Source organism: Typopeltis vanoorti, chromosome 2, assembly GCF_054136105.1.
Source record: "Typopeltis vanoorti isolate ZY-2024b chromosome 2, IOZ_Tvanoo_1.0, whole genome shotgun sequence".
Classification (NCBI taxonomy): domain Eukaryota; kingdom Metazoa; phylum Arthropoda; class Arachnida; order Uropygi; family Thelyphonidae; genus Typopeltis; species Typopeltis vanoorti.
Window position 1 is genome coordinate 24683737 of NC_143550.1, and position 18219 is coordinate 24701955.

At 37.7% G+C, this 18219-nt stretch overlaps 1 protein-coding gene across 1 annotated transcript in view; it reads left to right on the top strand.

The window, feature by feature from the left end:
* The first annotated feature begins 229 nt into the window (after nt 1-229).
* LOC150108884 (uncharacterized) overlaps nt 230-18219 on the top strand; it is a 55293-nt gene continuing 37303 nt past the window's right edge. The window contains exon 1 of the mRNA XM_090414445.1: nt 230-295. Within this exon, the coding sequence (XP_090270571.1) occupies nt 230-295 (66 nt within the window). The remainder of the gene's footprint in view (nt 296-18219) is intronic.

The window sequence follows — 18219 nt, forward strand, 5'->3', positions numbered from 1 at the left end:
ACTGTGTGTGTGTGTGTGTGTGTGTGTGTGTGTGTGTGTGTGTGTGTGTGTGTGTGTGTGTGTGTGTGTGTGTGTGTGTGTGTGTGTTGAGTATTTTTTTCAAAACGAGTATCCATCTCTGAGAAGTGAAGAAAAATACATTTATTCTCAACTGATGTGGAGTCACTGTTGGAAGTCACTGTTGGAGGTCCAACCTCGCACTCTTCCTCAGCCATCACAATTGACAATTATGTCTTTAGGGGTGAAGCAAGATGCTTTTCATATTCCCAGGTTATCTGTTGCTGTTACAGTGAGGGTAAAATTTATGAACAGTTTTCTCGCCCTGCTTGGGCATGAAGATTATGCATCGCTATAGGAGGTTAATATAGCTTTTGGTCTTCTATTTTTGAATATGTCCGTTGCCTCGTATGCTGCAACTTGCTGAACCAAATCGTTGGGATGTATAGACGTCTTTACGAAGAACTTAGATTCCAAAGATTGTAGGAAAGAGAAAATATAGGGAATATTTGTATCTCTATGAAGTTGATTGTTTCTAACATACCATGGGTAGTTCAGAATGAATCATTCTTAAGCACTTGTTGTGTACTCGTTGTATTTTGATAATGTTAGCATTAGAGGGGTGGCTCCAGACTGGAGAGGCGTAGGTGATGATAGGACGAATCGTCATCTGGTATAGCTGCAATTTGATTCTGTTACTTAGCTTGCTATTTCTATTAATTAGCGGATACATCTGAGCGATGGCTTTAGATGCCTTTGCGCACGCAGACTTCATGTGTTGGTTGAAAGTTAGCTTTTTGTCGAGAATTACACCCAAGTATTTTATTTCTTCCTGCCAGGGAATTTTAGTATTGAATAGTAACACATCTCCTGCAGGAGACATTGGCCTTTTCGAGAAAAGAATGGCTGAGCTTTTTGGGGGGTTGACTTGCAATCTCCATTTGGAGAACCAATCTTCCAATCTTAGAAGGCTTTCTTGAAGCTCTGGTAATGAAATGTGGTCAGAGAGATCTGGTTAGTATTGCTGTATCGTCCGCATATAGAAGACATCGGATTGTGCGAGATGTCCGACATGTATATAGAAAACAGCAATGGAGCTAGTAGGATCCCTGCGGCACTCCAGCGAAGATATGGCGCTGGGATGAGGTAGAACCATTGATTTTGACTTGTATTGATCTATTCTGAAGATATGAACGGATTAGATGACCCATTTTTAGTCAGATACCGGCTGAGATAAGTTTGTGTAGGAGTCCGAAATGTCAAATTTTGTCAAATGCTTTGGATAGGTCAAGAAAAACAGCTCCTGTGCACTGGCACCAGTTATAGCTGGTGGTGATGTATTCCACAATTCTGTGAATTTGCTGGGTAGTACTATGGTGTTGCCGAAAACCGAACTGTTCTTTAGGGAGGATATTTAGGTCATTTACTGAGATTTGGAGTCGTGAGAAGATGATCTTCTCCGCAACCTTACCCAGAATGGAGATAAGACTGATTGGACAATAATTTTGTGGTAGGTAGGAATAACATCAGCCAGTTTCCAAGTGGAAGAAAAATAGTGAAATCTTAAGATTGCATTTATTATAATGGTCAGGTACACTACAGCTTTTCGAGGCAACAGCTTGATCACCCTGTTTGTAATGCCGTCTGTTCCAGAAGCTATTTTGTTCTTTAAATTTTTAATAACATTATATATTTCACCAGGTGATGTGGGTGCAATGTGGTCAGTACTGGTATCAGGATGTTTGAATGAGTGTCTGACCTGTCTGTGAATTTTGTATATGTGATTGAAGTCTACATTTCCATATGCAGGTTTGCACTGCTCTTCCAAATTTCTTGCCATGGCCTCTGCCTTGTCTGCATCAGTGTATACAAGGCCCTGGTCAGAGAGTATTGAGGGAAGAGATTTGCCTTTGTTTTTGATATTTCTTAGTAATCCCCAGACAGAGTGATCAGTAGGTGAGATAGAGGCTAACTTTTCTTCCCAAGTCTCTGTGAGCCTTAAGTGCATCTCTCACAGCCCAGTAAGTCTGTTTAGATTTGTTTTTATCTTGTGGCTCACAAGTGTTACGAAATCTTTTCCTGACTCTGTTTTTTTCCCTGATCAAGTTCATAATGTCTTCAGGCCTGGTTCTCTGACCAGGCTTGTGGACAGATTTGTAAAGGTGGCTACCGTTATGGCGGAGTTAATTAGTTGGGAGAAGCTTTTAACTGCAGATTCTATGTCTTCTTTTGTACTTATGTGAGGAACAGGGCCAATACTATCCCTGAGCACTTACGACAATCTTTCCCACGATATATAAGAGTGAGGGGGAGGATACAGGTATTCTTGTCTTCCCAACTGAAGTAATATTGGGTTGTGATCAGATGACAACTCATTCAACGATCTTAGGCTGTATTGAAGATTAATATCCGCAGAATAGCTATATCCAGGATGTCCGCAGTTCCAACCGTTCTTGTTGGTGGATCTGCAATTCCATGCAGGGTGATTGGAGGTCAGATCCCCGGCTATAATGGTGGGTTCTCTGACGCATAAGATGGCATTTAGGTCAGAGTGTAATAGAGTTTTTAGGGGTGGGTTGTAAGCAGAGTAGATTTTCCGTTTGCAAGCCGAGCTGGTGAACATCTCCACGCCCGTGATCTCAAGATTAGTGGTTGAAGGGTTGTTCACAGAATTGTGCTTGACGTAGTTTTTAATGAAGATGACAGTGCCACCACCTCTGTAGACCAATCTGTCATTTCTGTATAGGCGGTAACCCCTTATTTTAGAGTTTTATGAGGGTCTGAGATGAGATTCGCTGATTAATATAACATCAGGTTGATATCTGTTAGTGAAGTCTTGAAGCTCCAGAATTTTGTTTCTTAGGCCTTTTGCATTCCATGTAATGATCTGCAAAGAGGCTGGAATAAGTTTGTTTCTACTCATCAATTAGCGCTGTGAGGATGGCCTATGTTTCACGGAGAAATCTTTTGGTGGAGGTTGTGAAGGGTTTGACAAGCTGAAGTCTTGTAGCATGTTGGCTAGAGAGGCTGTAATAACAGCTGTTAGGTTTGTAGCTGCTGGTTTGTTTGTACGGGCCACGTCAGCATAACTTATTGTTTGCTTTTGGTTCACTCTATCTTTGAAGGTCTCTGATTGTGGACGCTGAGTCTCTAGCTGTGGTGCAGTGGCCTCTGGTGTTCTTGTACTAGAGGAAGAGGACTGTTTGACTGATTCCATCCGTCTATTTTTTGGGTGCTGAATGCATCCCTTGTAGTTGGCAGGATGGGGGCCACCGCAGTTAGCATTTAGCCGGGGTTGTTTTTGGCTTTGTGCAGATATTGGTTGGGTGGCTGTCCCCGCATTTCAAACATTTAAATTCAGCTTTACATAATTTCTGGGCATGGCCAAACTTTTGACACCTGTGGCACTACCCAGAAGATGCCCTTTGTCGGAGTGACTCTGGTGTGACAATGAGCCGCATATTGTTTTCAAGTTGTAGATATTTTTATGTATGTTATGGATCTCTACGAGGACTAATGGCATGGGAGATTTGTTGGTCATGTACATTCTGGTGACCTTAACAGGAGGTAGATCCTGTGAATTGAGATCAGCAACTATATCCTCTGTATCAATGTCCTCACAGGCGCCACGGTGGACCACTTTTAAATTTTTCTCCGAGCTGTGGTGTTATAGAAGGTTGTTGAAGATATCATATACTGAAAGTCGTGCAAATGAATGGTGTTAGAAAAGATCAGCAGAAGTTTAAGGCTTCTTAAGGATATTGACAGAAGGAAGTTAAAATATTTTGGACACATAGCAAGGATGAAAGGGGGACTTCTCAGAACAGTAATAGAAAGTAAAGTTCCTAGAAAAAGAGGCAGGGGTCGACCGTCAATGGATGGATGGCGTGTGTGAAGTGACTAATCTTCACAGAGTTGAGGCCTCCAGAAAAGCAAACAACAGGACTACAGACGAGGCCTGGTGTGGCACATCACCGAGCATCGGAGTGACCATACGGCATCTGTAGATGCCCAGTGAAGTGAAGAAGAAGAGCTGAGCGAAAATTTATGATATTGTATACCTCTATGTCAATTTCTTTTGTTAGTCGCCTGTAGTCTATCACCGTTGTAGGATATATCTTTATTCCTTCATCCACATTTTTGGCCTTTACATAGCCAATGTGTAGGTTGGACATTGTTGATCTTAAAGCTGCCCATCTCTGCTTCTCTCTTAGTATAATCGGAGGCACATTTTCTTTGGGAGAAGCAGTGTAGTCAGACACTTGATCCTGTTGTTCCATTATGTTGTCTTTGAGTGGTTCATCTGTTGTTCTCCGCTTTTTACGTACGCGGACTTCTTGAAAATCAAAAGCAGTGTGTTTTTCCGATTTTGACTGATCTTTCATAATCTCGGCGACAACGTCTATGACACTTGCCGGGGAAAACGTATCATAAAGTTTCACCTTTCCTGGCCAATTTTTGTTGAGTAGTTCGCCCAGTCTGATAAATTCCCGATATACTTCTTCAAACGTCGTCTCGTTTGGCTACTGTTCCATATCTGTCAATGTGGACCTTAAAAAAAAAGAAAAAAAAACCCGCTTACCCTGCAGTTGTAGTCTTACCGGCACTGCTGCAGGACTCTGAACTGTTTTGGTAAGAGTACTGATTCAAAATTGCATGATCTTCTAAACACATAATAAACGCAAACCAAACCTCAAAACCAACTCCAAAACTCGCAAAAATCAGAACTCTAATCTAATGACCCTCAGCCATCACAGAAGCATGGAGATTAAGTTTCGTCCGGATATTAAAATTCTGTAGGGGGGGGGGAACTTAAATATTACTAAAATATAGAACCTAAAGGCTTTATTTGAGATATAAAAATGAAGGATATTATAGATCCAGCCATATTTTATAGGCAAATATAGAAAGAAACTTTAAAAAGTTTCGAAAGTTTACTAGAGAGCTTATTATGAAAATATAACTTTCGGCATCACAATTGACTTGGTTTTCGCTACTAAACACACCCAAGCTTTGCTGTCAAGAGCCCATATGTAAGCTTTTTATTAGTGCTTGAATTAGGTTTCACTGGTCTGACAGTTTTTTCTGATATCTGTTTGATAAGAACGCAAATATAATTCATTTAGCCACATTACTTCATCATTTGGTAATAAATACGTGGTTTAAGTTTACTCTGGTCATTTTTTTTTTTTTCCAATACAGTACTTTTCATGCTTGCTGAAATTATGTTGTGACGTCACCTTGTCACCAGTTTGCTTGTTAGTGTTTAGGTCTTTCCTGTAATGTTCCGCACATGATGTTAGTAGATGTTTTCTTCCATGGTAAGAAATAGTACTTAATTGATAGAGTTTGCAGCAATGCAATTGCTGCAAACTCTATCAAGAAGCACCTGAAAACCTGTGTTTTCTTTGAGAAGAGAACAGAATTATAGTCCTTGAGTCATTTAAATGATTACTGGCTTGCGAATAACTGTTGATTCCAAGTGTATATAATGATATTGGTTCAGTCTGAAACAGTATCATTAAACACACTTTCGGTGGAACAAACTTGTTTTCCTACCTTAAATCGGTTCTTTGTTTGTGGAAAACAGACAGTTTTTTTTAACCATTAAGTTCTGTGTTGTAATTTACTTATTTTTCCATTTTAACAGACTTGTAATAGGATGAGTCATGTAGCAGCTACATGAACATCTTGTAATGGTTGCACAAGATATCAGTCATATTTCTTATTAAATGTGATTGCGTGTGTTTCTCCTCTAGCTTTAGTGTACACTGGCAGCTTATCAATGTGAGCAAATGAGTGTCATTTGTACACTAGTGTCCAAAAAGCTAAGGAACACTATTTCTGAAAATTATAATCGCAAATTCGGAACCAATCAGCTTGTGGTAATTTGTATAAGGGACGATTTCGAACAGATAGCGAGTACACATTCAAATTTTCGAATCGCGAGCAAAAGGATCACGTGGAAGCATTCAATAGGACAAAATGTAGGCAAGCTTTGCAATATATGTTCCTTACAGGGCTATTTAAATAATAATAATAATAATAATAATAAGTCGATGGACTATTAGAATAAGCCACAAAACTATAGACACGCACGCAATGTATATACATAAAAAATGTAAGTTTACTTCATAAAATTTTAAAGACTGTATATATATAAAATGTATTATTTAATAAGAACATTTTGGACGAAGGTGGCCCACAACTTATTTTATATCCACATCGATCTATGTTGTGGTGGTTCGTAGTATCTGTTTAAGTTGTGCGCTTAATCCGGTTTTTTTTTATATTTTGATTTCATACACTGGAGATCCTGGCCTTACGCGCTCTCAAGTGATGAATACGCCATCTTGGAAACATACCAACATCAACGGGTGATTCGAATGAAATTTTCTCAGATTCTTCATTATGGTTGTAACAGTTGAAGAACCAATGTTCTGAGTTCTACACACGTGTTGGGTCTTCATCAGCCTGCATTCTTTTTATTCCTTCCATTTTTAACCCTAAGTGAATTGCTGATTCACTTCAAATTCATAGCGCAGTTGAACGATAATTGGAAGGCAATAATTCTCTAAATTTTCGATTTCAGTAGCACCTCTGTTCTGTTCTTCAATCGGTGAATTTATATTTCTAAAGCTCATTTAATTCCACTTGATATTTACAACAGTCGACTAAATATCAATAACTGTACTTCCCAACAGTTGTTGAATAATTTCACGCTTTATCGCATATTAATATTAACTGATGTACGAATTGTATAAAGCATTGACGAATGTTTTTATTATTTTTAACTTTTTATATTTTCAAAATATTTAAAATTTCAAGGATTTTAAAATTATTGCTATCTTTATTTGAGATTTATACGTAACAAATCTGCGATGAGACAGTAATATGCACTTCTTTAATATTTATTTGTGAATGACAAATATTTATACATTAATTTCAGCGTATTAGGTAAAATTAACAGTCTATGGATTTCCATATATAAATGAGAATAAATAAGTGAAACAGATTTTCTGGGTAAAAATATCTTAATTAGCAAATCACATTTTTATTTTATTTTATATTATAATGTACTAGCATACGTTTTATTGTATGCTAGTACACATTAAATTATACATATTATTCGGCTGCATAACAGACATCGATAATTTATTTGTTATCTAGCTGACAAACTTAGTCAACTTCCGGAATGGTCCATATTTTAGTTTGAGGGAAGGAAGGAATTAATAAGTTAGGGAATAACTGAGAAATACTTATATTTTATTTTTTATTTTTTTATTAATATAAAATGCTCGAGTTTTTCACATTACATTTAAAAAATTAATTTTTATTTTTTAACTACATTTCTTTTCGTTGTGTTTCGTTGTGTCAGGGATAAAGCAACTGAATGCTTTATCCCTGATTTATTATCATTGAATAATCTTCTTCACCTCTCTGTGGATCGGATTTGTGTGTGTTGTATTATTTTGATATATTAATAAAAATACACAAATAAAAAGTTAGGAACTAAAATGCTGTTCTTTTTATCATGATTCAGCGGCTTACTTCTTGGCTCATCTCACGTCCTTGAGAGTGTGTGATTAAGAAATGAATCGTTTGTAAAGTTGTCTTGTCATAATGATGTGCACTATCAAGAATTTTGCTAATGAAGAAATAGTTGTGGCGCAACTGTTTTCTCATTATATGTGTACACGTTTTATTGAGTTTCTTCTCACCTAGTTTAATTTATCGAATGTTTCTCACTATCAATCACGAGCATTAATTTTGTTGCCATATTCTTACTATTGATTAGGATATTTTTAGATATTAGTTTTACAAAAAATATTGACCCCATTGAAAAGATAAATCCAACCAACTTATACAAAAAAGTTATATTTTTTTGTATAAAAAATAAATGCAATTGAAAAGAAGAAAAAAAATAACTCAATAATATGATTGAATTAGCGCATCTATTTTTTAACATTTCTTTTAATTTCAACACACCAAAATACTATTTAAATAATCACTTATTATTAACAATATTATTTTAACTTAATCCTACGAACGAGAAGTTAGTTTGTCGTACCATATACCATATTGTTTTAAAAAAATCAGATTTCCCTTCATAGGTCGTGATAGTCTTTTGTATTGTGGAAAGAGAGTTTTTGCTCTCTTTTTCCGAGTCTAGATCTATGCGTATCAGCTTGATAGGCTAAGAGCAACTTGTAGTATAGTATCTGTTCTTAACCGTTAATTAATATCGGTACGAGTCCCATCGGGATTCACGATATTTAAACGGAAATTTACAGATCTTCCTAAACCCCGGACCGGGGAAATATCAAACACTTGGTAGTGGTGGGAATAGCCTAGCCCCCCCCCCCACACACACACCAGCTATGGCTTTGCCGCGTACGCGGACACTCGGAATAGAAGTTGAAGCCGACCTACAACCTCGATGTTTGGCCAAAGCGTCGGTGCTGAGATCAGATTTTCGGGTTTACTCCGTTCGGTGGTGGCCGTTTTCAAGTTGTCGTTCGAAATGTACAAACGAGAGATAAACTAATCTGAGGATTTGAATGTAATGGGACAACAATAGTCCCATTTCTGGTAGGAAGCATCACCAAAGTACTTAGAATCCCCAGATTCCCTTTGGAATATATCGAAACTGATAAAACTGATATATAAAAATTATTCACAAAATATTCGGGAAATGGGGCGTTGTACATAATGTAGAAGTCCTAAATGATGCAGACAACCCGGAATGGAAGTCGGGCGAGGTTATTATCTCCCTGGAGATGAAAACGCCCGTTCCCAACTTTGTTGTTATCGGATCTGCCAGAGTAATGAAATGATTAACTACCCTGGCGTAAAAAAACAGTGTTTCAGATGTGGTGCCCTCACTCACCTTGGGGCAGACTGTCCTAGAGTTAAGTGCAAAAACTGCCTCAAAGCAGGCCACAATCAAGAAAAATGTGAGGTTGCTTGCCTGAAATGTGGGGTCATTGACCACAAAGTGGACACATGCCCATCAAGAACTCTGGCAGAGAGGATGGGAGGTGCAATCACACCTGCAACTGCACCAAGCAATGGAAATGGCACAGCACAGGAAGCCTCTCCACCTTTAAAGGCCACTCCTGATGCTACAGAAAGCCACCCCTCCACCTCTAAGACAACCAAGAAAAACCGCAAGGGAAAAAAAATTTCCACAACAGAAACGAGCAGTAAAAACCACACAGAAGAAACAGTCGATATAACTACAGTAGAAGAAAGAGAAGCTACAAATACTAATACAAATACTAATATAGATATAGCCAAGGAAGAAGAAGAAAAGATGGAGGCAGATACCAACACTTCCAAGCGGCCATTAAGCCCACAAGAAGAAGAGTTGATAACACCAAAAACAGCTAAAGTATCTTTGACCGCCCACCCAGAAGTCCCTCATGCAAAAGCAGAGGAGACTCTAAGCCATCTTATTAGAGGTATCCCTGGAGTGGCGGATAAATTCAAAGAAGCGATGGCAAAATTAGGAGAACCTGAACTCCTCCTTACAGGGAAGCATGGACCTGATGTTGTCAGTGCAAAATGGGGTGACCTTTTCGTGGATGACATCAGCAAAATCAGCCCTGATCAAGTAGAGGTAGCTATGGATTTAGATGAGGGGGCAGTTTCGGCGTTTTTTATAGCTCTCTGCAAACTGGACATGGTCAAGGGAAGTGAAGTGGCCAAGAGAATATTAAGAGCCCACAACAAAAGAAAGACACAGTATCCACCTTGTGGGTCTTCTGTACTCATCTTCACTGGCTTTTAGATCCCACAGGTGGGGGAGGACCTGAGAACCCGAGCGGCGAAGGCTTACAGCGAGGCGGTGCAGTTCCTTGTGAGCTGCATCACTCGGGCCAGATCCTTCCTCCGCCTCTAAATTTAGTTTTCCATTCCTTTGGCTTTCTCGATAATACTTATGTTACACTTTCTGTTTGTTACATGTTTTCCTTTTCAGGATTTTTCCTTTTTCTAAAGTGAAAAATCAACGACCGTTTTAGAATCACCCCTGGGGGACAAACAGCTAAAACAAGTCAACTGAGGCCTCTTTTACCTACTCTACTACTATGCACTCTATCTTTACTTCCTCTCCTACTATCTGCTGACTCTCAGCCTATCTTACTCTACAGGCCAATGATGAAATTTGTTGAACTCACAAAATTTAATTTTTAAAGGGTGCACTGTGTATGTGGAACTACAGACCAGTCAGTGTGAAAAAGCTCAGGAAACTACTAGGAGCCATATCGTGGAAAGAGGGGTTAATCATAAAGGAGTCAGAAGCAGGGTGACCACATCTAGTACTTTCGTACTCGATCTAGTACTTTTTATAAATTTTTAGTGTTCTAGTACGTTCACCAATAGATCTAGTACTTTCTTCCTTCCGAAGAATAATAATAAAAACAATAACATGAGAGTTAGACATAAATTGAAACTTTCATCAGCTACAGATTTTACTATTTCTGAAGAGTTAATTAATTTAGCAAAATCTGTTAAAAATAATGAATAAATATTTCCAGTGCTTTTCTTGTGAATGAGCACCCCTGTATATATGTAAACAGCATATTAAATAACTGAAAATTTAATGTTACATTATTTTAAACACTAAACAACATGCATTATATTATTTTAAACACTAAAAGTTATATATTAAATTAATACACGTGTGAAGTGCTAGAGTTACAACTGGGACTTCTGTTATGATGAATGACAACTGCAGCTCTTGGACTCATAGATGACTACAGTGAGATGAGTTTTGACTTTTTTCTTTTCATTTTTGTCGTACCTGTGTTAATTTAGAGGTTTTACATCGAGTTCATCTATGATAATAAGGTAGTGATAGTGTGATAAAATGCCCAAAACAGAGTGAAATGAAAGCAAATAAAAATCTAGTACTTTTTTTTCAGATTTAGTACCTTTTTCTTGCATAAGTTGGTACGAAATATTTTTGCTGAGTGGTCACCCTGGTCAGAAGCTGCTTAGCCATTGATCAAGTGCCATTTAACAGCAATCAATTCTGAGTGTATTCTGGAGGAAGGCAACACAAAATAAATATTGGTAATAATCATTTAAATGAAGACTACAAAGAGCAGGTGACTTAATTAGTAAAAAAAAATTAGCCAGTCATGGCAAGAAATATAGTGATGTTCTTTTTGATATGTGGCAAGTAGAAGAGAGAAAGATTGATTAGTGAAGATGTTAGTTGATGATAATGGTAGATTGACTATATCCTTTGCATCAGTTACCAGAGTATTCAATGAGCACTTTTTCAGGATATTTCATCCTCATAAAGGTGACATTGTGAGAAGCTGGATTGTAAAAGGTATGTTAGAGGAGAGACTGCTGATGAATGAGCAGGAAGTCTTTGAGGAATTATGAAAACATTGTTAATCGGTGAAAGTAAACACGATGTTAATTGGTAAGAGTGACCATGAAGTGGAACTACAAGGCGATAATGAAAAGCTCAGGAGACATCTTGCAACTTTTGCATGGAATGAGGAGTTGGGTGAAAAAGAAAAGAGTGCTATTTGGATGGTATTCTAGAATTATCTACCAGAAGGTTAAATAAGACAGATGTGAAATGCATGAATGAAGAGATTAAGCCTGCGATCTTGAAGAAGAAGGCATTATTGAGATACTATAAGATGTCTCGTAATAATCAGTTGCACGAGGAGTTCCAAGGAAGGTGACTCGATAAGGGTAGCAAAAGTGCAGTATGAGCAGTAGTAATCTGATAAAGCCAAAAAACCCCAAAGGGGAGTTTTTTTGATATGTAGCAAGCAGAAGAAAGAATCATTATGGAAGGATGATGTTGGTTGATGAGAATGGTAAAAGAATATCTTATGCAGAGAACATACATTGCCTGGAAAGATGTCTAAGGGGCATCGTGCCATACGCGAGCTACTTGTCTATAAAAAGTTATTCGGCGATCTACTCCCTTATATAGATCAAGTTCCCCCAACCTGATATCCGATTACGCACAAATAAACAACTAAAAACTTTGTGTATTTAAAAATTTATTTATCACTTTTAATTATTTTAATACAACAAAAAAAAAAAAATATATATATATATATATATATTGAATAAAATATTTATTTCTCTATTTTGGAAAACCAAAGTTAGAAAAAAACAACAGATTGATTACAAACTCACAAGTTACAGGAAATGCTGGTTGATTAATGTGAAATTTGGCATTGTTTGGACCTCGCAATATTTTCATAGTCAAGTTGGTATGAAGAAGTGGCCAATCGCAGACAATCATCCAAATGATCATTTGTAATTTGGTTTCTTAATTGATTTTTTATGACGGTCATATTTGCAAAAGCGGATTCTGACAAGTATGTCGATCTGAAACACGACAGAGTTTTTCGCGCAATATCAGTTAATATTGGGAATATTTCATGTGCGTACTTCCAAATGACTTCATTGTTTATTGATTTTAAATATAAATGATTTTAAATGACATCAAACAGCCCACTAATTTTATTTGAAATTTCTGTGATGTTTAAGTTTTCTTGAAATGGATTATTGATAAAAGATGCAATCATTTCAGTTTTATTAAAATCTTTAAATCTTGAATTTATTTTTTCTTCAACTAATTCTATTTCACGAATAAATTCTTTTAAATCATAGCGAAGCATTTCTTGATTTTGTTCAAAAAATTTTAATAATATGGGAGATGTCAAAATTCGCAGTCATTTATATTTTTCTTTAATAAAAGTAAGTATTGTTGGAAAGTTTTTATTGAACTTAACATGTCAATTAAATTTTTATCTCTACCTTGTAACTCTAAATTTAAATTGCTTAATTTCGTACAGAAATCTACTAAAAATCATAAGTGTAACAACCATCTTTTATTACTTAATTGTGGATAAATATTTCCTTTTTCATCAAGAAAAGTTTTATATCGTTAATTATTACAAGAAATCTTTCTAAAAATTGACTTCTGCTGAGCCAGCGAATATTATTGTACAACAGAAGTTCCCTATCATCATCTGCCTGTAATTTAAATAACCACTGTTGCAGGGCCTTTCCTCGAACAGAATTTACAATTTTAAATCTAATATCGAAACATCTTTTCTGTTTAATATTTTACTACACAGTACTTGTTGGTGAATAATACAGTGGTACGTTAAAAAATCTGGATATTTGTCATCGTTTTTACATAATGAAATGAAGTTTGATTTATTACCTATCATTGCAGGAGCACCATCAGTGGTAATAGATAAAAGTTTAAAAAGCGGAAGTTTGTGTTGTTTCACAAATTCATTAAATGCCGAAAAAATGTCTACTCCCCTAGTCCTTCCCAATAATGGTATAATTTTCAAAAGTTCTTCTTTACTTGAATAATCTTGAAATACCATGCGAATAAATCCATTAGCTGAGCAATATCAATGAAGTCGTTTGATTCATCAAATTGTAATGAAAACGACTTCATTGATATTGCTCAGTAATTAAAGCGAATTAAAGTTTCCAGGCCAGGTTAATGTCAGACATTCACCAACACATTGGTGAATGTCTGACATTAACCTGGCCTGGAAACTTTTCTCCGGCAATTGGAACTCTTCCTTTCAGCAATTTGAAACCATATCTGCGGCCTAGAAGTAGTCTCTCTCTCTCTAGCGACGTCTCGAACCGAGAAGCTCCTTTCTGGAAGCAGGAAACTCCTCTCTCAAGCAACGTGGATCCGAACAGTCTCTCTGACGGCGACTCTGGACTGGGCGGCCTCCTCTCTGACAGCAATTCTGGAACCGGGATCCTTTCTGCTTGCTTCAGTCCCTTTTATTAGGCCTCCTCTGAGACCTCGCATGAAATTTGGCAATCCCCAAAGAATCGGTATGAGTCTTTCATTTTAAGTTTGAAGTTCGGCATGCCTTTTGTTCTCTTCCGCTTTCTTTTGATTGTAAGTTGCCGGCCATCGGAAAGTTGTTTCAACTCTTTTTGAACTGACTTCGGAGATGTTTACACTTAGAGCCTGCAAGCCTTTCTCATACCTACAAGTTTCAATAACAATCTTTCTAATGCTGCCATGTACAGCTTCGGCAACAAAAACATTGCCTTTGTTTTTAACACTCTAACGTATTCTTATTAAAGCAGTATATACAGTTTGCTTCAAAAGAGTTATTTACAAAAACATCTAATACAAACAAAGTTTATTTTTTCACAATATTCACATGGGACATAACCTAAGTAAAAAAATCGATGTAATGTGCTTTGGAATATTTAAGCTGCAATCGAGTTTTTACACTTTGCTTATAATCGTATTCACTCGGCTCGCTGTTTGACTTCCACTGATCCAAATTAATTCATTTACCCGGACTTATAAGAAAATTACTGATTTGACAATTTTAACGAAAAATAAATAAACAATAACAATACACTTAAAGCGAATTAAAAATAATACAAAATAATGATAAATAAAATATTATGTTTTCAGTTTTAATTAAATTTGTAAGGAAGGAGGAATACACAAGAGATCGACCAAAAATCGCTCCGAGATCGACCGGTCGATCGCGATCAACGGGTTGAACACCCCTGTCGTATAGCATGATCAGTGGTCTACGCGCAAATGCAACAAAAATTAAAATATTTAGAAATTTCCAGACAACGAGTCTTCAGTATGGTTTAACTCCGCTAGTACATCCTCTTATAATACTGGGCTTTACTTTTCTGGCGAGTCCGGTTCGGCCCGTTCGAAAACTACAGGACGCCTGTAGCGAAAAATTAAAGCCTTTTAAGGCCAGTTATTTATCATTCTACAGCAGAGCTATATTATAAAAAACAATCATCACCCCACTGCTCATGCAAACTGTTAATATAACCGACATATCAGAAGTTCAAGAAAATGAACTTTATAACCCACTAATAGATTTTTTTCCTGGAAGAATAGGAAGCATGAAACTAGGAAAGAATACTTAAAACTAACTAAGGGGGAGATTTTCGCTTCTCAATCTAAAATACCTGTACTATGTGAACACATTTAAAACCATACGGAAGGCCTTAAATTCGAACACGCATCCAGAACTTTAATAAAGTACTTTTTGGGACATTTTCTTCCCTACTTCGGAATCATGCTGGTCCTCGCGCAGAAGTTATGCCCGAGTGGTATTATCCACTATGTAATTACATAAAAAAGTTTACGACAGATGGTAGGACTGTTCTTCAATTAAAATCACAAAAGTTATACTGAGGACTTTTTTCTGTTTTCTAGATATGACACTGCGCATCTGAGAACAAATGCGGAGGGATTAGTCAACAATATCAAAAATAGTTGGACACAACCATTTCACCGGGACCTGATCTGGAGGATAGCCTATGGGCATCTTCCAGGTAAAGTAGCGATACAGACCGTGAGATCCGTTCTGCAAGAAATGTCCTAGCGTTTCAACGTTTGCCAGAACGTTGAAACGCTAGGACATTTCTTGTACTTCTGTCTCCCCGCTCAGCGCATCTGACAAAGACTCAGTAATGTACTAGGCATCCCAATGCTGACCTTTGCGGAGGTGGTGTATTTACAGTTACCGCCACCTTTTTGTAAAACCCAGAAATTCTTAATTTTCCTAGTAAATGTGCTGAAGTACCATATCTGGAAAGTGAGCAAAAATCCCACATACAGGATGAAAATAGAATATACGCGAGAGTGCGCAGTGGTTTTTATTTTTACTTGCCTTGGTTCTTGGCACAGGAGAGATACCTGCTAGGGGATGGAAGGTTCTTCAATAAATGGTGCAAACCACCTATTATCTGTTTCATGACACGGGGGGAAATTAAACCTTGTCTGTTTTTATAAAATAATTCATTGGTTTTATAATTCACAAATAGGAGGGAGTTGACCTGATTAAACCCGAGCTGCCAAAGCCAACATCGAGGCGGTTTATCAACTCCCTGAGAGCTGTACCACTCCGGCCAGGTTCTTCCGTCATTTTTCTGTTCATTTGTTCTCTGATGAATGGTTATTACATTATGACCTTCGTGAACATTTAGTCTCTTTTATTTAGTTATTTTGGATAATTTATGTTTACATAATGTCAAAACACCTTGTGGCAACTCGTATAGGTAAATACAAGTTCTGCATTACTTCAACCTTGGTTTCACCACCTCTGGGTCTGGCTTCCACTGACGAGACCTCAATAAAGGTCGAAACCGGTCTAGGTAGTGACCCTTCCCATAATACATAGCATTATACACTAATGAGCAGTTGAATTAGAGATACCTGCCTAGTAGCGCCCCCTTTCGCCTTGATGACGGCGGCGAGGCATGGACTCCACAAAGCACCGGAAGTGTTGGGGAGCCAAACTGATCCATGACCGCTGCACAGCCTCCCACAAAGCACGGAGATTGGTCGGAGCAGGGTCCAGGGCGCGTATATCTCTCTCTCTCGCCATCCCAGATGTGTTCAATAGGATTGAGGTCAGGCGACCTTGGGGGCCAGGCAAGCATCCTCATATCCATGGAGTGTTCATCCACCCACTCGACCATAATTCGGGAGCGGTGGGCCGGTGCATAGTCTTGCTGTAGGTATAGGTCTCCTGCAGGGTGCTGTAGGTGCAGAAATGGGTGCTCATGATCTGGCAGCAGGTCCCTGTATCGCTCGCCGGTGAGGAACGATGGTAAATGTACCACGGAACCCATTTCACCCCGCGTAAACGGTCCCCATACGAGGATACCACCTTTTTCCATGCGTCGAGGGTCCATTGGTGGTGTCCCTGCGCCCACGCTAATCGTTGTTCCTTGTGACGTGCAGTGAGCAGAAGTATCCTAGTCGGACGGTGGCTTCTGTATCCCATAGCGAGGAGATGGTTCTGGATGGTGTGGCTGCTCACACATCGTTGTTGTCCAGCATTGAATTGGCGAGTGATCTGCGGCACTGTGGCCCATCTATCCACTGTTACCATCCGAGCAAGCCAACGGCGTCCCCTGTCATCGACACGTTATACACCGCGTCAGTTTTCCTTGGCGGCTGTAGTTTTACTCGATTCCATGTACTCACGGTACACTCTTGACACAGTTGCCCGCGAAAAGCCCAGTGCCTGCACAACTTCGGAGATGGAGTCCCCCATACGTCCTGCTCCGACTATCTGGCCGCGATCGAATTCGCTGAGATCTGTGCTCGACTATTACTCAGACGGTCAGTACAAAGTCTGGCAACATCCCCGTCACGCGCCACTATTCCGTTCGCCGGGGCGACCACAGCACCATTTCGCCAACACGGCATGTATCTCTAATTCAACTGCTCATGAGTGTGTGTATATATATATATATATATATATATATATATATATATATATATATATATATATATATATATATATATATATTATGGGAAATACTAAGAATAGTGATCAGATCTTTATCCACATTTACAATGAGTTGCCCTGGTGTTGTACCACCATCTTTAGACTTGAACTGTGTTTCAGGCGTAAATTTAATTGTTTGCATACTTGGGATTAGGAGTTAAATAACCAAGCTTATAAAATAACTTGGTAACCCGAATATACAGTATCCCCCAAGTTAAAAAATTAATTACACACATATATATATATGTGTGTGTGTGTGTGTGTGTAATTAATATATATACTATATATATTAATTACACATTAATTAATTATATTAATATATATATATATATATATATATATATATATATGTGTGTGTGTGTGTTTCATTTATTTATTTTTTTAATTATTATTTATTATTTTCATAATATCGATTTGATTTGATTTCGTCTGCTGGCTAAAAATAGAATAAGGATAGATGTTATGCCTTGGTCCACAGAAAAATTCTTATAATCACAGTTGAAAAATCAAGCAATAGAACACAGTTTCCATGAATTTATAAACCCTTATGAAGTTGCAAATAATCTCCCAAACACTCTGCCAGAACAATACTTCAGATTAAGGTTTTATGGCGAATTTTATGAGTCTTTCACTTTTCTAATTTCTGTTATTGATAGATTTGGTTGGTTATAGCTTGGCAGGACGAATGCAACTAACAGTACAATACAAATTACGCATCCGAAGTTGAGTGACACACCGCGACTACAGGTTTCAGTGTTTCTCAAACTTTTTTCGACTATGGAACACTTCACAAATCCTGAAATTCTGACGGAACACCTTCGTTATTTTGTAATGTATAAATTAATAATTAATTGGTAATTTAGTTGATTTTTATTATTAATCAATAATTGATAATTAATTA